At 43.0% G+C, this 27,909-nt stretch overlaps 1 protein-coding gene across 13 annotated transcripts in view; it reads right to left on the reverse strand.

Annotated features, from left to right (window-relative positions):
• Positions 1-881: 881 nt before the first annotated feature.
• The window catches only part of DYM (dymeclin), a 209,718-nt gene continuing 182,690 nt past the window's right edge, over positions 882-27,909 (reverse strand). For all 13 annotated transcript variants that reach the window (XM_085566103.1, XM_085566101.1, XM_085566102.1 and 10 more), the window contains one exon: positions 882-3,372. In XM_085566103.1, the coding sequence (XP_085422229.1) occupies positions 3,223-3,372 (150 nt within the window). In that variant the 3' untranslated portion in view covers positions 882-3,222. The remainder of the gene's footprint in view (positions 3,373-27,909) is intronic.

Raw genomic sequence — 27,909 nt, forward strand, 5'->3', positions numbered from 1 at the left:
GTCCTGAGAGCAGACCTGCCTTCTCCTGCCCAGCCCTGAAGTGATGGATTTCCTTCTCCAGAGCTGCTCAGGGAGCCCAGGCTGGTGGTGACATCAGTGATCAGCACTCAGAGCAAGAATATTGTAATATATTCTCAGAATGGTTTGGGTTAAAACCCATCTTGTTCCACCCTCTGCCATGGGCAGGGAGTTTCCACTAACCCAGGCTGCTCCAAACCCTGTCCAGCCTGGCCTGGGACACTTCCAGGGATCCAGGAGCAGCCACAGCTGCTCTGGGCACCCTGTGCCAGGGCCTGCCCACCCTCCCAGCCAGCAATTCCTAATTCCCAATCTCCCATCTGTCCCTGCCCTCTGGCAGTGGGAGCCATTTCCCCTTGTTCTGTCCTTCCCAAAGTCCCTCTCCAGCTGTCTCCTCCCTACATGCAGGTACTTGAAGGCCACAGTCAGGGCACCCCAAATATGACTGTGGTCAGGAGAAGGTCCTGGTGCAACACCCACCCCACACCCCAAAACCAGAGACACCATTAACTGAAATGGACAGGAAAGGGAATCTGAGGGTGCAGCAACACATCAGGTCTGGTCTTGTGTGGACAACCCTGTCCCTCCCTTGCTTCCCCCATGACTGTGTGTTCCCAGTGCCCCTCCTGGCCATGGCCACTGACCATTAAAGCTGAGCTGGCCAGAGGTGACATTCCACATGACACTGCAGCATGACATGTTCCTTCTTTTACCAGACACTCACTTGAACACTGATTTACTTTATACAACAAATAAAATTACATTCTTCTTGGCTGTGCATCATGGAGGACATTATAAAACCTCCATCAGGTTGGGCCTGATGACCACGCCAATACCCGTGACATAAAACACACCACCATGTATTTACGCTTTAATATTTTTTATTTTTGTAATTATGCATAATAAATCTTTCACACAAAATAATGAAAAGGATCCCTAAGGTGAAGGAAAAAAAACGAAGTATTTGTGACTCTACCAGACTGCAGATGTCAGGACACTGCCAGGCCCACGTCACGCTCCAGCTCTTGGGAGAGCCAACGGGGCCAGCATGGTTTTCTGCCTAAATCTTGGTCTGGCTCTGCTGTTTTGGCTTCAGATGGTAACTCCAGCTGTTCCAAACCAGCTGGGACCCAGGAGCAGGGTGTTTCATGGAACACACAGGGAAATTACGCCATCAGAACAAACCCTCTGCACCTTAGGGTCACCACACAGGAAGACAGCAAGAGAGAATTTTCTGTGCGACACCGATGTTGGTTCCACAGCTGTCAGACCTATTCTATCAGACTGCTGCTTTATGCACTCCTCTCTTGTAGAAGCCCTTTCACAGACACATCAGGTTTTCTGCAGCCTGACACCTGGCTGAGCAGTGTCTGCCCTGGCAGGGCCTCTCTGGTTCTGCTCACCCTGGAGTGTTTGAAACAGATGAACACTGAGCCAGCCCAGCAGCTTTAGGATCCACGGTTTAAAAGTGCATCTTCAGACTGACCTTTCCAAATCTGGGCAGCCCTGTTGACTCACAAACACTCTTAGTCTTTTAATAAAGACAAAATTACAAATCACTACAGTAACCAAGAATAGTTATCCCCTTTTGACGTTTGCTTAAAGACCAAAACAAAACAGAATAAATCCAAAATACAGATCAACTTATGTGCAGCTCAGTCATGGTTCATTAATTTCTCCTATTTGCCTAAGAAAACACTGCATCTCCAGTCTTACCATCGTCTTGTCTCAAAAGCTTCTGCCATTTCAAAGTTCTAAATGCTCATGGGCTCTATATATCCCTTTGCAGCTATATTTAAATAAATTTGGAAAGCCTTTTTTTCTTTTTTAATAAGCCAGCATTTCCATTTGTGTAGGACTCAAATGGACTTCTGTCTCTAAATAAGCAGATAAAAGGGAAGTACAATCTTAGCACATCCTTCAGAGGGATGAAACGGTGCAAGAAATTCTATTTAAAGCCATTCAAAGGACTTTCTGAAAGCAAACGCACCCAATTCCTCAGGTCAACAAACAGAACATGCTGGAGCAGGCAGTGAATACAGAGGGTTGCCACGCATCTTCAAGAACTAATTCACTGAAATTGAAGTTTTGGCATGCAATGCACTGCTGACAGTCCCCCACACAGCAGCACGTGGGACGAGGAGAGTGGGTGCACATGTGTGCAACAGGCATCCCCAAAATATGATCCCCACTTTGAAAAATGAGATTTCTTTCAAAATCACACCACTTCTTTTGCTTTTCCTACTGCTGAAACAGGTATATCAGGAAAGGGCACTTGAAAACAACCAAAAAAGAGAGTATTATTCTACATTCAGATAAATTTATACTTCTGCCATAAAACTTTAAAAGCCAAGAGGAGGTTTTCAACACAGAGTTTTGTCAAGGATCCCCAAAACACACTGTCACCATTACGCACAGATTTACAGGACACTGGTCTATTTTACAATCTTGCAATTATTTTCTTTGGGCTATTTTTTCACCTCTTTCCTTACACGTTCAATTTCCAGGAACAATTTTGCACAGGAGCACAGAAAAACAAGTCTGTAAGGGACTTGACTCCAAAAGCAGGTGTTTCTTGCCCTCTGGAGAGTATTTGTCAGTCAAACAACAACAACAACGAAAGACTTGCTATTGAAAATCCTCCCACAAACATCTAAATCAAGTGTTTTGAATCTGCCTGGGAGCTAACCTGATTAGGATGCTGTTTGCTTAGTTCCCTGGGATGACAGCATAGACAGCAATTTAAGGGCTGCAGCCTTGACAGTGCCACAGAAACGAAGGGCTGTGAGTGGAAACAAGGATTAGGTAACGACCACCCCACGGCAGCATCCAAGAGACCATAAAAAGCTTGACCCAAGGAAGCTGCCTGCTCGGAAGAGCCAAAAGTACAAACACTGCTTCCAAGTCAAAGCCTGCAATCTCATTTAGCCTGTTACGTTAAAAGGACGATCAGGTTGTGGTTGGTAGTAACATCATACCCCATGTGTAAGGCCTCATTTTCATCAGACAAGCTCTAGGTTACGGACTATAAACACAAGGTTGCCTACAAGCCATCAGTGCCCCACACCAGTCTGTCCCAGCATGAGGCTGGGCTGGACACTGGCTCTGGGGTCGGAGGGGGCAGTTGGAGGGGGTCAGGTTGGAAGGGGAGCAGAGGTTCAATTCCTGTAGGATGGAGCAGGGCTGGCCTGGCCGGGGTATCCCTCAGCCCGAGTCCATGGTGAAGAGCTGGATGTCACGGGGGTTCCAGTACAGGGCCACAGCAGAGTTGTACACCAGGGACCACACGTAGGGGATGAAGAACTCCTCAGGCTGCTCCTCCTCCACGTACTTAAACTTCAGCTCGGGGAACTTCTGCAACAAGAAGCCAGAGTTCAGTGAGGGAAGGTTTGCATGTCTGCTTACAAACACACGGCCCACATAAACACTGAAGAAAGAGGTTTGATGTAAAAAATAATGGAAAGAACTAAACCATTAGAACCCAAGGAAAATATTTATAGGATAAAGAGATCATTTGTAATTTCTTCTTTGAATCAAATGCTACATTAGCATATTGTAATCGAGCCTTTTACTGTTGGTCACAATCCATCTGCCTGTTAACAGACTGAACACGTGAATCCTTTACAAAGCACAGAGGTCTTAAGGAAAATTCATTTTTAGCAGCCCTTCAAAAGCCTTCTTGCTTGTGCATGTACAAAAGTCTTTATTGCATTTTCCCTTAAAAAAAATTTTGTGATTAATTGTACTTGGCTCCTTAGCAGGAGAATCCTCTGAAAAGGCTGAAAGCGTAAACACAGTTTATGGTCTCATAAGATCACAGAATAACCCAAGTTGGAAGGGACCCCAAAGGATCACCCAGTCCAGCTCCTGCCCTGCACAGACCCCCCAACAATCCCACTCTGTGCATCCCTGGCAGCGCTGTCCAAAGGCTCCTGGAGCTCTGGCAGTGCTCATTCCATGGCCCTGCACAGACATCCCAACAATCCCACTCTGTGCATCCCTGGCAGCACTGTCCAAAGGCTCCTGGAGCTCTGGCAGTGCTCATTCCCTGGCCCTGCACAGACATCCCAACAATCCCACCCTGTGCATCCCTGGCAGCGCTGTCCAAAGGCTCCTGGAACTCTGGCAGTGCCCATTCCCTGGGGAGCCTGAGCAGTGCCAGCACCCTCTGGGGAAGAGCCTTTTCCTGATATCCCACCCAAAGCTCCCTGGCACAGCTCCAGCCCTTCCCTGGGTGCTGTCCCCAGTCACCAGAGAGAAGAGACAGACATGCTGCAACCTCAAGTTCCCATTTTTCTCATTTTTTCCCTCCCAAAGCAGTGCACACTGCAAACCCACCAGGTTCACTGTTGTTAAGTGCATATTTTGGAAAGAGCTGAGTCTACTTTTGTATTGTGCTCCTCACTTTATCCACTTCTAAATGTTGCCTGTGTCTGAGCTTGGCAGAGTCTCAGGCAAAAGCCGCATTACAATGATCACTGGGGTAAGATAAAACATGACCCATTTTATTATTTATAAGGCTGTGGCTAAGACTAAGAATAAACTCCACTGTGTGACATGATCAGAACAAGCACAGCAATGGCTAAGGAGCCTCTTTGCCCATTAATAATGAAGGGATTCCCTATCCTATTTCTTGAGCTCAGTGTCCTGTTTCCTTAAGGGTACAAGAATTCTGGCTGGATCAGTCTCCTTTGAGGGGGCATTTCTTGGACACTTGGTTTTCAGGGTTAGGTATTTAATTTCTATGCTCCCATGTTATTTATACTCTTGGAGTCAGAAAACATGCACACTTGTAGAAAAGTTGTAGAAAACATGTGGATGTGGCACCTGGGGACATAGGTTAGTGGTGGCCTTGGCAGTGCTGGGAGGACAGCTGGATTCCAAGATCTTGGAGGCCTTTTCCAACCTAAAGGATTCTGCACTATCTCTGTTCAAGGAACTGAGGCAGCTAAAAGTTAAGGTTGTTAAAGGCTCTTCTGCATCTAACCCCTGTTGAGTTCAAAGCCCAGAATCTCAAAGGTACATCAGCAAGTTTAATTTCCTGTGTCAGACACGCAGTTTGTGGTAGAGAACTCTCCCACAGCTGTCCTGTGCATCTAAACCACCTTCTAGCACCTCTCTGCAACCTCTCTTCTCCAAGTCTGTTTTCACCAGCCTGTTTAATCTTCTGCATCACTTTGGCTTTTTCACTCTTACAGGCATACTCACCCCCACCTCTCACTTCAGATCTCCCAGCCTCCTGCCATACCAACTCCCTTCCATTGCATCCTTATCTTCTCTCTTTAGCATACTTTTCTCTTTTGTACTCGCCCAACCTTTCTTTTCTCACTGGCCTTGTGAGATCCCCCTTTTCATTAACATTCTCTATCCCTTCCCAACTCAGCTCCAAGTTCTCAAGTTGACCCTGTCTTCCCCCTCTGCTACCCCCCTAACTGAGCCCTCATGTATATTTTCATTAGTATTTATTTTTTTGAAAAGCCCTGACATTCTACTCTGTTTATCCTCAGTGTAATCTTCCCCACTTCCTTCCAAAACTTCCTGGCTTGTGGTCAGTGTAGACAGGAGCATGTTCTGTTCAGCACTGCATCAGCAGAATGAATGGTTCGACCTCACGATTACACCATGGCAACACTTCCAGCCAGAGGAGTCTTACACAGCTGCCACTCTTCACCCCAGGAGTGGCATGCTTCACAACAGGGATGCAGCCCATGGTAGCCCTCTGGGAGGGAAGGAGGGGAAAGTGATTAAAGATTTTAATTTGAATTGAATTAAACACTATTTGCTTTTTCACCTTCAGGTCACAGATGCAGCTACTGGCTTTGCAAACATTCTTGGCAGTAGCCTGGGACTGTTCTTGGGCTCTTGGGCAGCTTAAAAACCATCATCAGCCTTAGAACAATAGGCAAAATTACATCAGAAATTCCAACAGCTGCATCTGAGATGATTAGGTCTTGCTATCCCATTATCTCTCAGCTAGAAGGGCAGCATAAAATGGCTCAGGTAGCATTCATATTTTCAGGCAATAAGTCATGCATTGATTTTATTATTCAGCCTCTCTTCAGGCTGATCAATGATGCCATTTATTGCAATCGTACCATAGCAATTTAATAATCAATTTCAGATTAAAGGCTGTAACTCACTGCAGTCAGCCTGGACTCTCTGACACTCAACATATCCTTTGAACAGCCTGGGGGGGTGTCTTGGAAATGCAGACAAGGAGAATGAGATTTTTAAGGAGAGCAGTAATACACACTGCCACTACATATACACAGTTTTGATTGAGTCTGTATAAAAAGAATGTAGATAACATTAGGAGCGATGGATTTTTGATGGTCCACCTGAAGGCAGGCTCAGGACAGCTCAATGCATTGCTGATGAGACATGAAAACTCCATGTTTAGAACTCCAGGCCAGCAATTTAAACCCACATTCTTTAGATGACTGCAATGACCCACAGCTGTGTGCTGGCCATGTTTTCTTATTAATTTAAAATGAGAAATCCTAGAGGATTTCTCATGGAGAGAACTGCACCAGTATCTTTGGGGTGTGGATGCAGCACTTGGGAATATGGTTTAGTAGTGAGCACAGTCCTGCTGAGTTAATGTTTGAACTCGATGATCTTAGAGGGCTTTTCCAACCTCAATGATTCTATGATGTAACTTGCAAGATTAACCATGGCAGCCATCCACTGCTGAGATAAAAAACTATGCACACTGTTTCAACTAACAGGGTGTTCACTGAAAACAGAATTTGTTAACAAACAAAATCATCAAAAGTTTCTTCGTTATGAGAATGACTTTTAAACTATTTGTAATAGCAGGATTTAAACACCAGGTAAAAAGCTTGATCAATGTGAAAAAGCTTTAAGATTTTCAAAAAGCTTTTCAAGATTTTCAGGTGACAGTCCGAGGAATGTCTGAATTCATATTTGTGTGATTTGTCTCCTGTATGTCCTGCTTCAAGGGAGAGATCAAGAGCTGCAGACACACAGGAGTTGACACTGTAAAGCAACCAGGCCACATGGGTCTCAGGGCACCCCCAGAAATAACCCAGCCAGCACTGGTGTGGACTTTATAATGGTTAACAAAATTGCCAAAGTGGCATGTCAAACCTGCAGTGCACAAATCTATTTTCTTCTGCCTTGCTGCTGTTGTGTCCAACTTACTTCTGGAAAAACACTGGAACCCTAGCTGGTGACACTCCAATGAACCAGATTTTTAGCACCACTTAAAAAGAGAGACTGTGCTAAGGCATCTTAAATGGCAATCTTATTGATAGAGGAAAAGCCTTGGAATTTCATCCCTTTTTTCCTTCACTGCCCTGTTTATTTGGATGGATGGTGTGGAAGGGTGGAGCCCCTCTGCTCTGGAGCCAGCCTGGCAGAGCTGGGGCTGTTCCCCTGCACAAGAGAAGCTCCAGGGAGAGCTCAGAGCCCCTGCCAGGGCCTCAAGGGGCTCCAGGAGAGCTGCACAGGGACTGGGGACAAGGCAGGCAGGGACAGCACACAGGGAAGGGACAGATGGGATATTGGGAATTAGGAATTGCTGGCTGGGAGGGTGGGCAGGCCCTGGCACAGGGTGCCCAGAGCAGCTGTGGCTGCCCCTGGATCCCTGGCAGTGTCCAAGGCCAGGCTGGATGGGGCTTGGAGCAACCTGGGATGATGGAAGTTGTCCCTGCCCATGGCAGGGCATGGAATGAGATGAGCTTCAAGGTCTCTCCCAGTCCAAACCCTGTTTTGATCCAATATACAACAAAGTTCACTATTTAAATTACTGAACTCCTTGCCTTGACATAAACAGGTCCATTGGAGCTATTATTTGCGTTTCTTTCTACCCCATACAGGGACCAACAGCCCCAGATATTTTCAAATAAACCAGCCTGAGAAAGTCCTTGAAAACGCGAGAGACAGACATAACATTACGGTTTGAACGGCACAGTTTAAATACAGACATCACTTATCAGCTCCGGTGAATCACCCCACCACATCACCCTATCTTGTTTTCTTCTGCCAGACAAAGCAGAAGTCAGATTTTGTGGTTGGGATGAGGGTACAAACGAGACAGACCGAGAACTTTGCAGACTGTCTGCATTGTCAATCACATGATTAGATGAAAAACCACGGGAAGTCCTATGAACAGACACAGAACTGAAGTGCTGTAACTCACCCACCACAGAGGTTCAACAACATTGGGGAGTTTCGTTGGTTTTTTTTTTTTTTTTTTTTTTTGTTTGTTTGTTTGTTTGTTTGGTTTGGTTTGGTTTTTTTTCAGTTAACGCTGAGGAAGGGAACATCACGGCCAGTGCACCTGGCCCTGCTCCAGGCAGCTCAGTGGCATCTGAGCTATAAGGCTTGAGCCATACATTAAATAAAACATCCCCTTCCCTCCAAATGAACCCTCAGAGCTGCTCTCAGGCTACAGTATTATGTCAGTGAAGATCTCCACTCAGATAACGCAGGCAAGGGCAGATGGAGCTGCTTTAAGAGCAATGTCTTTGCTTCTTCCCTGATCTAGATGTTCTGCTGGATGAAAAGCAGCATTCATCAAAGATACGGGGCAGTCACTGTGGAAAATAAAGAAATTAAAGAGCTGGAGAAATTAAAAAACTGGAGAACCCTCTTTTCCTCGAGTTCTGGTTGGAAACTCTGGTTTCTGAAACAGCAATCAAGCACGAGTCAGTGTTTTCAAAAGCAGGTGACTCTTTGAGCAGAGAAGTGCTGTTTTCAAAGGAGTCTGAACACATTTGAGAGTCAAATTCATGTGAACTTTACATCAATCCAAAGCTTCAAAGTCTTTCTGAAAATGGGATTTCTCTGTGTTTGAAAGGCTTACCATGAATCCTGTTTGGTAACCTAATGACTTGATGGCAAATTACGTGTTTCATATAGTTTCTGCTAAATATAGCAGTATTGCCTGTAGAGCATCTGTAGGATTGGACCTCATTAGCAAAATACATCAAATGGCAGGGGAAAAAAAGAGGGCTCAGGTTCAGCACTGTACCAAGCCTCTATTATCGGGTCTATAGTGAATATTTACCCCAGCAAGGATTGCCCCTAAAACCTGCCTTGCACCAAACATACCAATATGGGAGAATTTTGGGCAGAGGAATGACACCTGTATTTGACTGCTCAAAGTCCTCAACGCCACTTGGAACTCTGGTCCCCAAAATACCAATCTAAGTCAAATTAATGGCTAAGGATCTTGAAAACAACTCAACAAGCATGCCTGGCACTTTGTAAATGGTATGGATACATAGGTATATATGGAAACATTGATATATTTGGGTTTTATATAAATAGAAGGACTTGAGTTCTTTAGCAGACTACAATTTGTGGAAGAAAATGTCTCAGTGCTTGCTCCAAGATACTGACAGATTGAATTTTTGCAATTATTTAGTTCTTGTGGGGTGTTAAGACTGTTTAATCTTGCTCAGGTTCTGTTTGTTGTCTGTGGTGCTTCTCTTTGACTTCAGACAGAAAGTGTGTGGCTCTGGTGCAGTACCTCTATGGGCTACACCACACCTGCCTGATACCATCTTTTTCTCCTCCTAGGGTTCACAGCACAGAGGATGATGGTGGGGAGATGAAGGAAGCAAACAGGAAATGTGCTAGACTAAGTGTGAGCCACACATCTTGTTCAGAGATCTGCCTAAGGAATAGGTGCAAACAGAAAGGCGGTAAAGAAAACGGGGGCTCAGAGCATGGCAGAGAGGTGGAAAAAGAAATAGCAAACTCAGGGTAATAAGAAGTTCAAAACCATCTGTGCACAAGCTAAATATAATAAGTATATTACATATTATTTAATAAATACATATTAAATGCAGTATTATTTATTATAATAGAATTATGAAAGTTTACAGAACTACACAAACTGTAGTAGACAACAACATTGTTCCCAGGGAGCAAAATTCCATAATACAAGTAACCCACATTCTAATGGGTCACAATCTTCCAGGTCCAGGAGGGTAGGGGAATTAATCTACAGAGAGAACTGTTTCAGCAAGTTTCATTCATATGTGATTTTTGTTTTCAGATCTCTTTGAGTAAAGGTTTGTACAACTACAGCTGCAGGAAAACAAATGCTCAGCAGTGAATTTTCAGTGTCAAATGTGAACTACTGCCAGAGGAGCAGACGTGCCTCTGGTCAGAGTTCAGCAATTACCCATTTTTTCATAGAGTACTGAGAAGTCAGGTCATTTTGGGAAAAATCAATCAAACAGTCCTGCCTAGATAATTATTGGTGAAAACACAACGATTTAACGAGTTAAATATTTGTGGCAAACCTGCCAGGGCACAAAGCTTTGCAAGGGTACCATAAGAAGGCTGCTTTTCTGTCTGGAATAGAATGGCAAATAATCAGAGCTTTAGTCCTAGAAATTCAGAGATACAAACATACATACACTTGTTTCTTTTCCTTCCAGGAAAGGAGTATTGCTGATAAATGTCAATACCCCAGATTGTGCCATTTTTGTCTTCATACCAGGCTGTTATCTGCATGGATTCCAAAAGCAATATATGAATGTATATATCTGAGCTTAGGACAAGGTCAGGTACCCATTTCAGGATCTGCTGGGTTCCACACCAGAAACACCCAGAAACTCTGGGCTACTTCTAGAAAGCACAAGAAAATAAACTGGACCACTGGTCAGCAGCTATAAAGACAGGCTGGCAGAGCTGGGGCTGTTCCCCTGCACAAGAGAAGCTCCAGGGAGAGCTCAGAGCCCCTGCCAGGGCCTCAAGGGGCTCCAGGAGAGCTGCACAGGGACTGGGGACAAGGCAGGCAGGGACAGCACACAGGGAATGGCTCCCACTGCCAGAGGGCAGGCACAGATGGGAGATTGGGAATTAGGAATTGCTGGCTGGGAGGGTGGGCAGGCCCTGGCACAGGGTGCCCAGAGCAGCTGTGGCTGCCCCTGGATCCCTGGGAGTGTCCCAGGCCAGACTGGATAGGTTTTGGAGTGACCTGGGACAGTGGAAGGTGTCCCTGCCCATGGCAGGGATTGAAATGCAATGAGCTTTAAGCTTCCTTCCAACCCAATCTAGTCTAGGATTCTGTGAAAATCCCTCAATCTCTTAGTTTGGGAAAAAGGGATATCCCTGCTCAGCTTCAGAGATTCTGTGTCTTCCTGGATAAATTTTGGAATGAGAGAAAGATAACCAAGATGAATGACTGAACCAAACCTGTGTATCACACACTGTTAAGTATCATTAATCTCTACATACATTTTATGCATTATACGTTTATAGTCACAGTCCAAGGATTCACAGCTCTAATTAGAATTTGCTTTCCCTGTTAGGATTGTTCTCAATGCCATGTTGTCTAGATGGACACAGGTCTTTCCAGAACATTTCCAAGAGGACTGCTCAAAAAAAACTAGGAGCCAGACTTATTGTCAGACCATGAAAACAGAAAACAACAGGAACACTATGAGGACATTTGCAACACTGCAGAAAAATACAATACATGTTGGCCTTACCAAATAAAAAGAAAAGAAAGTGACTGATGTATGTAATTACACTTGAAGCATGAGTATGAAGGCAGGATGTGTAAATGAGGTACCATCAACAAAAAACAGAACTTTCATTCACTTCAGGGCTTAACCTGAAAGAACAGTAATTCTCAGAAAATATAACTCTACAATACAGTGGCCTTTTAGAAGAAAGAACATTGGTCTGAGCAAAATATGAACAACCTCAAAATGACAACAATTCAAACAAAGGATGTTTTTCACATTGAAAAAAAACCTTATCAAGAAGAGGGTTAAACACATGAAATGAACAAAGCTACTGACCCAGCTGACAGAAACAGTTCTAGTCCTGACCTCGCTCAAGCACTTGTTATGTACATACACCAATCACTCAGATAAATAAGTAAAATCCTTTGTGTGCTTTTGAATTTAGGGAATTAAAATTTGAAAAACCAAATAATCCCTGAACCCATTTCTCAGTGGCATTAAAGGGCATCAAAGCACATATGGGGATGAGTCTATCAACAAACAAAACTTTTATGGATATGAAGCGGACATATAAGCCTTTCCTACCACGAGATTTGCAGAAAATGCACATTTCATAAGAGCAGTCCCTATTTTTACCACTGATAAGGAAGATGCAAATAAGTTTAAGCCCTGGCTTCCTGTGCTTCAGCTTGCAAGCCATTCGTCTCTAGATAAATGTGCAAGGCTTTACACAACCATGAAAAACAGTAGGTTTTCAGCAAACATTTTTGTTAAAACTGAAGCGCGTTTAAATCACTCATTCACTGACATCTTTATATAGAAGACTTATAGACCTACTAAGAAAAGGTTACAACATTAGAATAGATTTTAGATGCCTCAGCTCACAGTTAAGACCATAATGCTTTAGCAGTGCCCTCAAAGAAGGGTTTAGAAATACACAAATTTCCAAAATCTCAGAATGAAACCCCACATCTTAGTAGACCTTCTAAACCCCAAAATACCACTCACTTGCCAAACAAAGCTGATTCAAGGCTGTATTTTTTTCTTTCCAGAATTTTACGAGTGAGATTGGAACAACCTGGAAGGTGTCCCTGCCCATGGCAGGTGGTTTGAACAAGCTGAGCTTTAAGGTTTCTTCCAGTTGAAAACATTCAGTGTTTCTATGAATTCTGCCACTTTTCAAGTGCGCAAAAGGTAAAGTTTAAGAAATTGGCAGCAATAAATGAGTTGGGAACATCTCATGAGGAACAACTCCTTGAAGGTCTCAAATCGGGCAAAAGCTCAAGTTGTCCTAAGTCCATACATGCACACGCACTGTTTGGATCACCCTGCAGAAGACAGAAAAGGTATTTATAAAATCTAGGAAGTAAGAGAAGGCAGGGGAAGATCAGTTCTGCAGTCAACCAGATCTGGAGCAGATAACAATCCCTGGAGGGATTTAAAAGCTGTGTGGATATGATTCTTGGGGACATGGATCAGTGGTAGCTTTGGCAGTGCTGGGAGAATAGTTGGACTTGATGGTCTTAGAGGACTTTTCCAGCCCAAATGATTTTGTGATTCTATGATCTGTGAGATCCTGAGATGCTTGCTGCCTCCAGAAAAAAGCTCGTGGTGTTCTCAGAGCACCAATATCACCTGGTTAGTGGGAAACCCTTATTTAAAACAAATAAATAAACAACCATGTTTTATGGTTCAGGACTTGCCAAACACCAAAATAATTCTTCCCAGGCAATTTGATTATTTGCAACAATGTGGAAGAACTCAAAGGATGGTGAAGCAGGGTTGGGAAAGCAAAGTCTGCTCTTGAAGATATTGTAAGTGAAGGCAGTAGAGAAGAATTAAGTTGTGTATCTGCACAAAGTCTGCTTCAATTTCTGGATAAAAATGACAGCTCTATATTCGGATCTATCTTCAGATCTATATTTGTCAGCCTTTTTTAAACACGAAGCCAATACTATAAATGCCCAACAATATTCCACTTCTCATGTTAGAGACAACCATCTGCTAATTATTTTCTGAAAAGCAAGACATATGTTTACATACGTTTAGTCTAACTGATATAATTTATTAAACTTCTACCAATAAGGAAAAACTCACTGGAAAGGGTTTAAATGGGCCTATGAAGTGCATGAACAATGGAAGCTTTGCAGAAAAGAACCCTGCAGATAATGAATGTATACTAATATGTGTAGCTATATATTAAAAGACATGGAGAATTTGCTCTAGACAAATCTTACAGCCAATTACATATTTTACATTTCAAGCAGTGAGTGCTACTGTTTAAGCCAGAGCAGTTGTTTTGACTTTGATAGCAGACTAGTCCAAAATACAAGGAATGTTGTTTATCATGGAAATGCTTTGTGCTCCAGATAACATCACGGATGGCTGCCCCACCTAGGCTACGGCACCATCCCACCGTCCTGAAACAAACCCCAGATAAACCTCTCCCTGCTGTCCAACTTTGACTCCCACCAGAGATCCAGCTTTTGTGCAAAATCAGCAACATAAAGTGAGCAGAAGGTGTTGGATATACATGTGATAGTGAAGGAAAACTACTGGACTTTAAGGACATGACCCACACTTTCACGTTTTGGTAAGGTCACTCTGGCACTTTGCCTTGATGCCAGAGGGATGCACCTTGGGAACCCTCTATGGACAATGTACATATCCTGACCCAGTAACCAGTAATATATAAATATTACCCTTTTCACATTCCTTTATTTTTTTTTTTTTTCCCGTAGGACTGTCATGCCCAGGTTTAGATTATTCTTCCACCCAGAGAAGGAGCTGGAGATTTTATCATCTGACTCAGACCCACATGGTGCTTGCTGATGGAGAATGTGACCCATCTATGGAATTTCCAGCACTCACCTCTCAGCTCTTCAGCATCTGAGTTGGGAAGGGACTGAAGCACAATAATAAGCCCCACTAATTTCACAGTTTTAGGATTTTTCCTCTTGCAACTATTATATGACCTTTTCCTCCTCTAATACAATCTTGGATAATCCACCAGAACCACAAAGGATTGAGAGGTCAAAGTGCTGCTTTCATTTGCCTGTTTCTTTCACCCCAAATCTAGAGTTACTACCATGTCACAGTTTTGTTTTCTCATTTATTTGTGTAGCACATATTCCCCCAACACAAAAGGTGGCAGGAGAAGAGCACAGTGATTCAGTTTGCATACTTTTCCAGTGATGAGGTCCCAGACATGCTTTCACTACATATTGGTTCAACACTGCCTCCAAAACATCCCGCCAAGCCAAAAAGAACATTCCTTCAGACAACTGGGACCACGCTCCTCTCCGTTATCACTGTACAAGGGTTGATGCACTGCCTAGACCTTGGCTTCGTGCATCAACCAGAGAAACAAGGTCCATTCTCCCAGATGAGCTAAACACCTTTCATTTGCGTCCTGGGGGCTGACATTTACAGCATGTTTCGTGGTGTGGAGGGCTCCTGGAAGGTCGTTAGACAAGGTTTGAGTTTTCCTTCTCAGCAGCCACAGAACTGAGGCCCACGCCGACATCCTGCTCCGGTCTCTCCCACCCAGCGCGGCGGTGGGGCCACATGCCAAGCCCAAACATCCTCCCCCACCCCCAGCGCCCACGGAGGAAGACCTCCTTTTGATTTTGTACTTTTTAATCTGAGAGAGCCAGGCCTGTAAATATTACAAAAAATTATAACAATGACTTAAGAACAGAGACAGACTCACTGTCACCAACTGTTAACTCTCAGATCAGGGCAGCCTAGGAAGTGGACCCTTATCTGCCTGAAGCTCAGGACGTGCTGACTAACACCCTTATTGAGCCGGCAGACCTTTGGCTCCCTAATCTCCCCAAACTGGAAAATGTACACCCCAGTGGATATACTCCCTTCTTAAGTATTTCAAGCCTCTGCAAAAAGACAGCCTGGGCTGCGAGATGAGCAGTGCTGCCCCGCTGCATGCAGGAAATCCCATTTATTTGTCTTGAGGAGTGAAATGTCAAGTGACAGCAAAACCTTTCCAGCCACAGCACACAGTGCCAGACTGCAGCCTTATCTCTGCCAGAACTGCCAGCCAAGGAGCTGGTGCCAAATTTGTATGTTTGCACAGTAATTTTGTGAATGTGGACTTCACAGCTTTATAAAAAAAAAATGCTCTAATGCCAAGAGTCCTGTGAAGACAAACCAAAATCAGGGGAGTTGTGTTAATCTGACCTCAACAAACAACCAGGATGCCTTTTCTGAAATGGATTTTTAGGTTGCTCATTCTATGCTATATTTTATACTATATTTTATACTATATTTCCATTATAATAATAAAGATTGTGATAGCAATTTCAAATTAGGCATTGAAAACATGCCTTTATAAATGATACAGGCAAACAGTGTGTATAAAGGAGAAAGGCTAAGTATGAGCAGGACAAGGATTCCTTCAAGGTGTTAAGACCTCTTTACAAATTTTGAACCTGGCCAACTGGGCAATCTCTTTGACTGTGTGAGTACAGGAGCTGACTGCAAAAGAGATCTAAAGTAGCACTCTCCTATTGTAAAACTGCATTTTTTCCCTAATCCAAACAATCACCCAAAATCTGAAAAAAGGGCCCAAGTGAGTTGCTGTTTCAATCATGAATGAAAATTACTTGTGTTTTCTGTTTCACTGTGCTTTAGACACAGCATTTCCATATTTGTTTGCCTTCACTGACACTTCACTTGTATTTAGACTTATTCTGGTAAAGACTGTCTTCAGGACATGAATCAAACATTTCTACAGAACTCCCCACCTCAGGCTGGGGAATTCTTTCATAAATGCTATTATGCTCCTTTGTTATTGAACCTATCTGCCCCTTCTTCCCTGTGCATTCAGGCCAGGTTTTTTTACCCTGGAGACAGCAATCAACCTTTGCTGGTCTTAGCTCAGGAGGATGGAGCTTGGCAAGTCCTGGTGAGGCAGATAAGCACCAGGAATTCAAATAAAGTTTTGCTGCCTGACTGTGCTCAGAACTACAGGCACCACTTGGATCTCATGTGTCTTACACTAAGGACAACATGTAAGCTGAAGGTCTGTGCTCTCCTCCCGCTCTACTCCACAAATATAAAATTTCCTTCTATGTTTTGGAGCTGCCAGTCTCCTGTAGACTTGAGAGACCTTCCCTATCTTCCCTACCCAGAACTATCCAGCCTCTGGTTTCCCATCTATAAAAACAATCTTTGCTGTGGTTTTTGATAGCTCACATGCTGCAGTGAAGGAAGGGAAATCTTCCTTGTGGAGCTTTGGATGCTGCTGCTGCAGAATCATCAAGATGGGAAATTCTCATCCCACTGCTACACGCCTGTCCTCAAACCCCAGCTCATAACCCACAGGTTGGTTGCTGTCCCCACAGTTTAAACATCAGAGCAATGGCTTTCAACTGGCAGAGGGCAGGGTTAGATGGCATATTAGGAAGAAATTTTTGGTTGTGAGGGTGGTGAGGCCCTGGCACAGGTTGCCCAGAGCAGCTGTGGCTGCCCCATCCCTGGAGGAGTTTAAAAGCTGTGTGGATGTGGCATTTGTGGGGGACAGGGTCAGTGATGCCTCGGCAGTGCTGGGGAATGGTTGGACTCAATGGTCTAAGAGGGGTTTTCCAGCTTATAGGGCAAGGAGAAAACCTGGGTAGAAGGGAGCACAGTACAGTCTGTTAAGGCACAAGAGTCAACATGAGGACCCAGTCAAGAAAAATCAGCCTTGAGCTTTTGTGAGCTCAACAGATTGTGGGTTTAGAATTAAATCTTATCATAAACCCAGCCTAAATCCATGTGGACAGATTCAATATTATCATCTGATACTTCAGAACATCTACAGCTACAAAAAAGGCAGGGTGGTCTAGACCAGCTGCCCTCCTAACACCAGAGACCTCAGCAGTGATGATGACAGATAAGAGAAAACCCCTGCTTGGCCAGGAAAAAGCCATTTCATCTCTAATCATCCTCGGCAGGAACAAACAGCCTGTAAATCAACTGGAGAGAAGCTTTGCAACTTGTACAAAGGTTGTGACAAAATTAAACTCTGTATGGGAATGCAGCGGACGCAGCCATCAGCTGACAAAGTACATCTCTTCCTCATTCTCACTTCTTGGTGCAGTTGCTGTAAATATTCAAGACATTCCTCTGATTTATGCATTTAATTAGAAGATATCTGTAACATTCCTGCTGTTTACATTTAACCCAACACTGCAATGAAAGCTGTAATTTTGTCTGGGATTTATATTCTGTATTCAAACTTATTTTTGATTCCTTGATTTAAACATACACACAGAAGTGAAAATGTGTCAAAATCATGAAAATGGAAGAGATTATACTCCATTATCTAGTTCATCTGTCATCCAGGGCAGAAATTTTCTGAGGACTGTTTTTCTCAATCTGCCACATATTATGGAAACTTAATTCAAAAGACTAATTCAGAAAAAACAGCTAAACCTTAAAAGGGAAAGAGCAATTGGATCAGCATAATTAAAAATTACATGATTTTTTCCTCCCTTTTCTTGTATTTAGTTGTCATAACTCATTAAATTTTGCACCTTTTGGGATAAAGTTGTTGGCCTATGACACATTATTTTATATTGTATTTAAAAAGTGGTTAATACTTATTTTTCTTGATGGAGGGGAGATAATGTGGGACTGTTCATCAAACAAATGAATAAACTCATTTTAAATGCAACTTTTTATACTTTTCAGCTACTCTGCCTACACTGAAGGTTTGCAGTAGAGAAAGAACACATGGGTTGGAAATAGCTTTCAACTGAGCAGGGGAAGAAAGGGGTCAGGGCACTTCAGTGTAATTTTACTTTATTTTGACCAAAGTTGCAAGATATTTGGAAACAACACGTCATGTGAATGCAGTGCCTTTGGCACTGTACTTTTCATTGGACTCACAACATATGCAATGGAGTGAGGATAGGCTGCACAACACATGTGAAGCAGATTTAGTCACAGCAAAAAACGCAATAAAAGTATAGGGAGGCTTTCTAGGGAGGGAAAACTTGGGGAATGTTATTTAGCTTGAGCAATTGTACAGCTCTGAAGTGAGCAGGGGCTGGGCTCTGGCTGGGAGCCCTCCTGTAAGATGTGTTGGACAGGGAATTTTGGGCAGTTCATGAGTGTGGGGCTTCTGCCAATCTCCTGCAAAGCCAAAGCTCTGCAGCTTTGGGCAGGGAAGCTCTTCTGTTCTCTCTTTCAGAAAAAATGGGATCACCCTTGAAGGTTAAGAGAGTTCAAATGATGTGGCAGGCCAGCAGTTAGCAGAATGGAAGTAGCTTTGAAAAACATACACGTGCAGAGAGTTGTTTACCCAGGTCAGAGCTCTGTTGCCATGGGGAGTGACTTGGAAACTCTTGCACTGGTTTCCCATCCTCCTGTTTCTCCAGAGCTTGCTTTCTGCCTTGTACTTGGTATCTCTTTCTTGTAGCAGTTTCCTCAAACCAATGAAATCAGACAATCTAATGTATCTGGTGTCAAACAAGAGATACACAGACTGTTTCATGTTATAATCTGAGTAAAGTTTAAATTTTTCTGCTCAAAGCCTCTTACTGGTGCCCTCCCTTCCTACAAAGTAAGAGAATCAGAGAATTTAGAATGGTTTGGATTTGAAGGGACCTTAAAGTTCATCCCATTCCAACCACGTGCCATGGGCAGAGACACGATCTAGGAGCAGCTTCTTTGGGAAACCTTGTGTCAGGCCCTCACCACACTCATAGTAAAGAACTCCTTCCTAATACCTAGTCTAAACATTCTTCTTCTAGTCTAAATTACCCTACCTTTCTAAGAGCCACTGAAAAATTAAATTTCGGGACTACTTTTTTATTTTTAAATTGCACAATTAAGTTAAAATAGATGCATGGACTGCCAATGCAGTGTCTGAAGAGCTCACATGAAGAGCTTACTGTTACCCTCTCTGGTTATTTCACATTCCAATAAAAAGCCAGAGTTCAGCTGTGGATAAAGAAGTATTTCACTAATATCTTTCAGCAAGCCACAATCCATTTGGTGACTGGAGTTTGTGTCATCTCCTGACCCTTCCCCTTCACAAAGCCTGCAGACCACCTAACATTAGCTCTTCACCATTTACTGCCTTGTGCATGGATGCTCTTCCATGGACAGCAACAGGATGGTATACATTCCTAATCATGGATGACAGTTAGAAAATGTTACCAGTTACATCCTTCTCCTCCAAAACTTCACTCCTAACAATGGTTTCTACTCATCACAGCCCAACAGCATTCTCATGGCTAAGAACCAGCAGGAGCACCTTTCACTGGATGTGAGATGAAGATGCTGAATGGGTCCCTCGCACCCTGACTGTGTCACCAGTAGAGCACAACCAGATTCTTCTGATCCAAGGAAGGAGAAGGTCTTTGCAGTAGACTTCCCTTGTGTCCCTTACAGAAATATTTTTCTGCTCTCTACAGGTAGCATAAAGAATTACATAATTATTTCACAGAGTCATAGAATCCCAGAATGGTGTGGGAGGGACCTTCAAAGCTCATCCAGCACCACCCCCTGCCATGGGCAGGGACACAGGTCCCATGTTGCTCTAAGCCCCACCCAACCTGGCCTTGGACACTTTCAGGGATGGAGCATCCTTCACCTCCCTAGGCAATGTGAACCAGTATTTTACCACTCTCATTATAAAAAGTTTCTTCCTTATACCTTACTCTGAATCTACCCTCTTTTAGTTTAAAATTTTTTACCCTTATCCTGAGCAAAAAAAAAAGAAACAAAGCCTCCTTTAACACCTCTTGTTACATTACACTACTTCATCTTCTAAAGCTTTTGCATGTAACTGCATGACTTTTCATCTGTTGCCTTAATGGGAGCTAGTTAATTACAACCCACAGAGTGCCACAGCCAAGGCTGAGGCATTATTCAGCTCAGCTGAGTACAGGGCTGTGACTGCAGTTACAGCTCTGCAGAGCAATGAACTCCAGTCATGGCAAAGTGAAGAGCACCATGAGAGAGAAACAGTGAACTCCTGCACTGCTGATCAGCCTGCTGCCAGAATCGGTTTATTTTTCCTTTCCCATTTTTACTGGTTTGAAGAATTAAGTCTCAGAATCACAGTAGGTATCACTGTATTGATATTATTACATTTGCATTTATACAATTCAATTGTTACTGTTACCTAGTCCATGGTAGTACTGGCTGGGCAGGTAGGACCTTGTTATCTGCACATTTTTGTTTAAACTTTATTTTTTTTTTTAAACTGCTTTGGGATAGCCGAAACACTGCCCAGCCTTCTGCAGGAGACTAACCTGCATAACAGTATTATGGAATAGCTCTTTGGAAGCAGCTATAGTAAAACCAGGATAAGGTAATTTCATTCCAGTGCAATTGCTGGGCTTTGCAAAGAAAGCAATGACTCGAGAATGAAGTGACTGAATCCAGAAGGCAGCTTCCAGAAGGTAACTGGAATAATCTTCAGGGGTGGAGGGGACAGACAGTAAGCCTCCATGTAAATATTAGTCTCCATGCAGACAGCAGCTTGGGAATAGGAGTGTCCTGTGTTAGCCCACCCTTCATCCTCATTTTGGCCAATGCACCTCATTCCTGAACTGCAGAATCACTGTACTCCAGTCACTCACCCAAGCACCACCCTCCCAAGCTACCTTGGATTCTTGTGCAATACCCATCCTCTGATGCATTCCTTCATCCTCAAATGAAATGTGCTTCCCTGGACTTCAGTAAGATAAACAAGCATTCTGTATGAACAGGATGCATCTTTCCAAGAGAACTATAATCTAACTACAAGTAAAACATAAAGGAGAGAATAAAAACAGGCAACCTACTTGATTTAAAACTACAACTGCCAACACAACCCTGATACCAATGAAACCCTCACCAGTGCTTCTGAGAACCCTACATGTAAGGAGGCTTTCCATATTTGCATTTATATGATTTAGTTTTACTACCTATTATTCCAAAATTGTCTTTTTTCACCCAGTCTCTTCTCTTGTAAGTATTCAAGAAAATGAAGATTTTAAGCAAGCACTCAAGAAAGGCGAGGCTCTGGCTCAGATCTTCCAGAGAAGCTCTGGCTGTCCCTGGATCCCTGGCAGTGTCCAAGGCCAGGCTGGACAGGGCTTGGAGCAACCTGAGACAGTGGAAGGTGTCCCTGCCATGGCAGAAGGTGACACTGGATGGGCTTTAAGCCTTTTCAACCCAAACCACTGGCTTGGTTCTAAACCCAAACCATGGTTCTAAAGGATTTGGAGCTTCCCCAGATGACAGTAAAGGTCTTTTTGGGATTGTGACAAGTTCACTCATTTTTTAACATATAATGTTACTGGTACTCTGATGGCCTTGATCATCATCAGCCTCTCACTGACAGAATGAGAGATCTCCAAGCATGCACAGCCCTTAGCCATCGTGGCTTTCCTTGTTCACAATGGAAAGGACCAACATTCTTACGATTCTCAGAAGTATTTATGACATATTACTTTAAAATGGAAAATCATATTTATACTACTAAATCACATTTTTTTAAAAGCAAGGAATGCTCAATTTGTAATATTTTTACGTTAACTTGAGCTGCAGACACGGCTTGGAAAACATCTGAATTTTACGAGCCCTCAGTTATGTTGGTAACGAGGCCAAATCACCCACTTATCCTCCCCTGCAGTGGCTCAGGCTCACGGGGTGCAGGCCATGACCAGGGTCCCTCGCTGGCACCAGCCCCAGGCAGCTCCTGCAACACCAGTCACATCTCAGAAAGCGCAGATGAGGTTTACATGGTGCTTTCACAGGTTGTGGATGAGCTTTTTTCAGTCACTTTTTGTTTATGGAACACAAATTGACATGAAGCTAAATGAACTAAGAGAGCTCTAAATACTTTCACAGTGATTGGCTCATAATAAAAAGGAGCAAAAACACTCTGCCATGTTAGACTGCAAAGATTCTGTTTACAGGATTTTTGTATAAGAAGTGATGAAATTAAGTGAGGCTGCATTACTTGCTACTGTTATCAATTAATGCAGCAACCACTTCCAGACATAATAATTACCATATGTGCACTGTGCTTTACCTCTGGGCTTAGTAATTTCATACATGGGAGGTTACAACTATTGATTGCATTAAAACAGACTGATGTGCTATGAGAGACTTGCTCCCAGTGCAACACACCATTGCACAAACTAAAATAATTTAAGTGGCACAGGAACAGACACCTGCATCCACCAGCAGACAACCCGCAAATAGTCATTTCTCCATCCTCTCTAAAACACACACAGTGTGTGACACAGAAAGAGTATTGCAAAAGGAGTGTGCTCAGCTGATTAGGGACAATATTAGGGGGTCTTAAGACACATATGTTGACCACTGCAGAAATGAAAAATACCCAGGAGTACCTCCTACCAATATAAATAATTTAATAAAACTAAATTGGCTCTTTGTTTCTTAATGCAACTTGCAAAACTGAGAATTTGCTCATGTTTAGGTTGAGCGTTAGGCAAAGTGTCTTGACTGAGAGGGTTGACCAGCCTGGCACAGCTTTCCAGGGCAGTGGTGGAGTCCCCATCCCTGGAGGGGGCTAAGACCTGTGTGGATGCAGCACTTGGTGCATGGGTTAATGGTAGCCTTGGCAGTGCTGGGGGAACAGCTGGATGGTCTTAAGAGGGCTTTTCCAACCCAGATGATTCTGTGATTGACAACCAGCTTTGCCCTGAAAACTTCAGAGCAATCTGGACTCTGGTAAGTCACAAAAAAATATGCATTTGCATTTTTAAAGGTGCACTTGTTTTTTAAAGTTTGCTGAAAACTTGATCCATAATGAAAGACAATGACCTCCAAATAGGATCTAAACAGAGTGGTGTTTACCTTGCCATTACACAGCTGGGTTTGTAACTATATGCAAAGACAGCAACACAGTAAAAAAGAACTGCTCTTGGTTTTTTTGTTGTCATTCTACATACATAATTAAAGACATATTTCTATTCAATTCTGGTTCAGCTCCTACAAGTTATGTATAAGTTAAATGTGTAACTTAGGCTTTAAAGCCTCCCTTAGACAACAAAGCATTGTTTATGTTTTTAATAAATCTTAATTTTCACTCCTCTAATTCAGAAGACATTTTTTAAAGCAAGAATACACTGAATTCAGTAGGCAAATCTCCCATTAACATAACTCAATTGCCCTAAAATAATATTTATAAATACAGTGGTAACTGTGATGCAAAGAGCTAAATGTAATAGGCAAAATTATCCTGCATTAGTAGTACATTCATCAAGAGTGAGAGTGTGTCAGCAATTTCCAGAAACCTTTAAAATTAGGAAGCAACCTGGCTTTTTTTCAGCAAAAGCACTAAAAACAAGCACAAAGCACAAAGAGTTAACACATTCTTCCTACTTCTGAGAGCAGGAACGGGGCCGATTTCGTCAGTGAGGTTTGGCAGCGCGCGAAATCCTGTAACCAATTCCATTTCCTGATAAATGAACGGTCCACAGGGGAAAGTCAGCCAGAGGCTTTGGGAACTGCCGAGTGCTCAGACATGACCGAGAGGCTCCTGGAAGGAGCCAGACTGTCTCTTTGCTTATCGCCGCCCAGCCGAGCGGCACCAGCGCAACGCCGGTGCTGCCAGACCGCGCTGCGAGCCCAGGCCGCGGCACAGCCGCTCCAGCCGCACGTGAGACCCCCAGAAAATTCACCAGCCCCTGCACATGCCTGACATCAGGCTCTAGGAACTCCGAGAACACATGGCCGTGTAATACGGGCGTTGGGATGGAACTTGTAATCGTCCGCATTGTTTATGTGTTTCAGAGCCAAGTGCTAGGAGTGACTCGGTATTCTGGAGTTGAGGATCTTGCCCCCACCCTTCCAACAGGAAAAAGCCAAATACAGAATGATAAATCATTCATTATTGGTTAGATTTTGGCATCAGTGAGGCTGTGAAGGAGGGGTTTTCAGTTGGAGCTATAGGGTGCGTCTCCTCGAGAGCTGAACGTCATTCTTAAGTTCTAAACTGTTGTTTTGAGCTACAAATTCTTTTTTAAAAGTTATCTCTATAAATGCAACAAATAGTCTTACTGGAAGTTAATAGTAAATATCAGTTCTAATAGCAAAATGACAAATGTGCCAACTTTTCAGACAGTTAACCTGGATGTTTGTTCACTTTTATATTATTACAAATCAAGTCACAACTCCAACATTTTTACAGGAAATTCAAGTAGCTTGACATACACAGAATTGAACTTTCAAAAGTCTAAAATTTGAGCTTGTAAAAAAGAATAAAAATACTGCCAGTCTGATGACCCCTGAAGGGAAGTTAAAAGAAAAAAAGAAAAAAAAAAAAAGCTCAAATAATAACTTCAGGCCCTTCATTACCAAAATCCTGGGTAAGTTTTCAGGCGGCTTGCAGGCTTATAATAGCAACTATGTCTGCAATTGATTAGCTCCCCCAGCACAACCAGATGTCTCAGTGACAGGGAGAAAGTACTGTGGGTTTGGAGTTACGGGGATGCACAACATTCTATCACTGAAAAACAAAATAATAAACGGGAAGGCAGGGAAACTAAAGAAATATTATGCTTGTTCTCAATGTGTCTGAATCTAGTTTTACTGCATGTTCTAGTTCTTTGGAAAGCCCACGATACATTCTTTCCTGTTCTGAAAGAAAATGCCAGAGACTTGGTTAAGTCTGTCCTTTATCACAGCATCACTACTCATTCCTTTGCGGGATCTCGGGCGCTTTCTGCTCACGGCTGTGGCAAATACAAGCTAAAAACATGACAGTTCTCTTCATTCTCTATTTGCAAAGGTTTGCAAAGAAGGTACATGGCCTTGGAGGAACACCAGAGCACTGTTTCAGACATAACACCCACACGTAGACCAAACAAACTCCCTGTTCCTGCCGCTCCTTCCCTGACTTTACCTCGCGTTAATTAACACATGCTTTAAACCTTGAATGAGAAAAGCAGTGGGAATACCTGAAGGAGATACAAAAAAGATTTTTGTATCTAATCAGGTATTTTGATATCCACAACTCTGCCGCCTTTAAAGCATCCTTGATCCTTTTCGGGCTGCTGCTACGCTTCTACCAAAGATTGCAATGATTCTGTGCACAGCATTGCATAACGAGCAAGGAACACTGCAGCAAGAAAAAGTCTTCCTCCTGCTCTCTTCAGGACGTGGCATTAAAGTGGAGGATAACACTGCAGGTATGGAGTGCCACAGACTGGCTGACAGAAGCAAAGCCCAGCACAGGATTAATATTTCTATTATAGAATTGCAGAACTATTTGAGTTGCAAGGGATCTTAAAGCTCATCTTTTCCAACCCCCTGCCATGGGGAGGCACACCTTCCACTGTCCCAGGCTGCTCCAAGCTGCATCCAACCTGGCCTTGGACACAGCCAGGGATCCAGAGGCAGGCACAGCTTCTCTGGGCACCCTGTTGCCAGGGCCTCACCAGCCTCACAGCCAAGAATCTCTTCCCAATATCTAACCTAAACTTACAACAAACAATCAAGGTACATTGAAGGGATTCAGACATCAGAGTCTTATTTGAATTGTAATCTGTGTAAGAGAAATTATTCACCAAGAACGGTGACAGAATTCAAATTATTCTGGACGAGAGTGAGCAAAAGCTGATGGATTTGATGTGGGTAATTAGCAGCTTCTTTGAGCTGACTGTGCACCTGCTAACAAAGCTCTACCTTCATCCACCCCATTGCTCCTTGGAGCTGCTTCTCTCAATCCACTCCAGCTGAGGTGGCTGAAGGTCTGCAGCTCACAGATGCAGTTTTGGTGCTCTGCTCACACACAGCTCTCATGGCACGAGATCCTCACCAGGCTGCTGACCATGGCACCAGCTCCATTTTCTGAGCTACCATGCAATCAGTGCGATCCCCAAAGAGCAGCAGCCAGGGAAATGAGGGACAGGGCAGGGGAACATGAAACTGTGAACCATACACTCTCCACGATGGGACACACACACAGCCTTGGGGCCTGCCTGGTGTCCTGCTTGTGTCATGCCTGCTACCATCTCCTAAGCATGAAGATACAGCCTGACAACCTTGAGAACGTTGGAGCTATCAGCAAAACTTTCCAGTGGAAGCAAGATTTTCCCCATGGAAATGAATGATTCAATGACTACGAAGAAAACAAGACTGAAGTTCTCAGTTTATTCTTCATCTCTGAAGAAAAGCTGTTATACAAATGGTCTAAGTTGAAAGCATGATTACTATTTTCTGTTCAAAGGGATTTTTGGGTGCTTTACAATAAGAAACTGATATTACATGAGAAACAGTTTAAAGATCAGATTCAAAAGTTTGCTAATGCTTTTTTTCCTATGTTGATGCTGCGGTGATGTTTATATTACTCTTCAATAGGGAGGTGTCAGAAAAGCATTAATATGTTTTTAACTGTGTGCCAGGCAGACAAGCAAAATAAAATAGCTGTGTTTTTTTTCTTGTTCTAGTCAACAATGCCAAAAATTGCTGTTTATTTTTCTCCGCCCCCATGAAAGAATTTATAACCACTGAAGTAAACTCAAGTTAAAAAGCTGGTTTTAATCCCAAAATTGACTGACAGCTGCTGTGTAAAAGCAAACCTAACTTGTTTGGGTTCTCAAAAGCATTCACATTTGAAAAATTTAGTTTCCTGGAATCATTTGACAGGTGGTTTTTGGTTTTTTTTTATTCCTTTCCCCATAATGCTACAAAAATAATTTAAAGAATGTGATACTGTATAATTTTCACACTTGTAAGACAACTGGGGAAAGGTGGAAAGCACATCCCTTTTTCTAACAGCCTTAAGAGTAACATGTAAATATGGTGTCAGTTACAGCATGAGAGAACTCTCTTTGGGAGTGCCAGGGAGAGGTTGTCAGTGCTATGGTGCACACCACTGCTGCTAGGCCTGGCAACACTCAAGCAGATAAAATACTCAGCTGTAACTAACATCTTGTATGCAAAGGGACTTGCCTTACACCACATCAAAGAAACCCAAATCTTGACATGTATGACAGTCAAAATCCATGCAAACACTTGTGGGAATGGGTAACTGTATGAAGAGTTCTTGTTAGGTTTTCTTTTTCATATAAAAATATTAAACCAAACATCGAAAAATAAATAAATATGCTTGATAAATTCTTGATAACTGCCAGCCTATGCCAACATTTCAAACACCTTGAATTCAGCAATATGAATATAAGTTTTGTAGGTAGCAAGTTTCAAGTCAAACTACACTGCTAAGGACCGCAGTAGAATTTATTTCTCTTTCCTTAAAGTCTCTAAGTTAACTGATTCCTTCCATTTTACCTGAAGGATGCTTCTGAAAATGAAGTGTTGTTGGGATTCAATCAACTCATCAGCTGTATTTGCATTACACAAGGCTACAAACAAGACTGCTAAAATCCACTTTTAATCATGGAACAACAGGAGTCATCATGTTTCAAAGACTTCTAAACACTTACATTCTCAAAAGCCATGTAGA

This window comes from Lonchura striata, chromosome Z (assembly GCF_050655825.1).
Source record: "Lonchura striata isolate lonStrDom1 chromosome Z, ASM5065582v1, whole genome shotgun sequence".
Taxonomy (NCBI): Eukaryota; Metazoa; Chordata; class Aves; order Passeriformes; family Estrildidae; genus Lonchura; species Lonchura striata.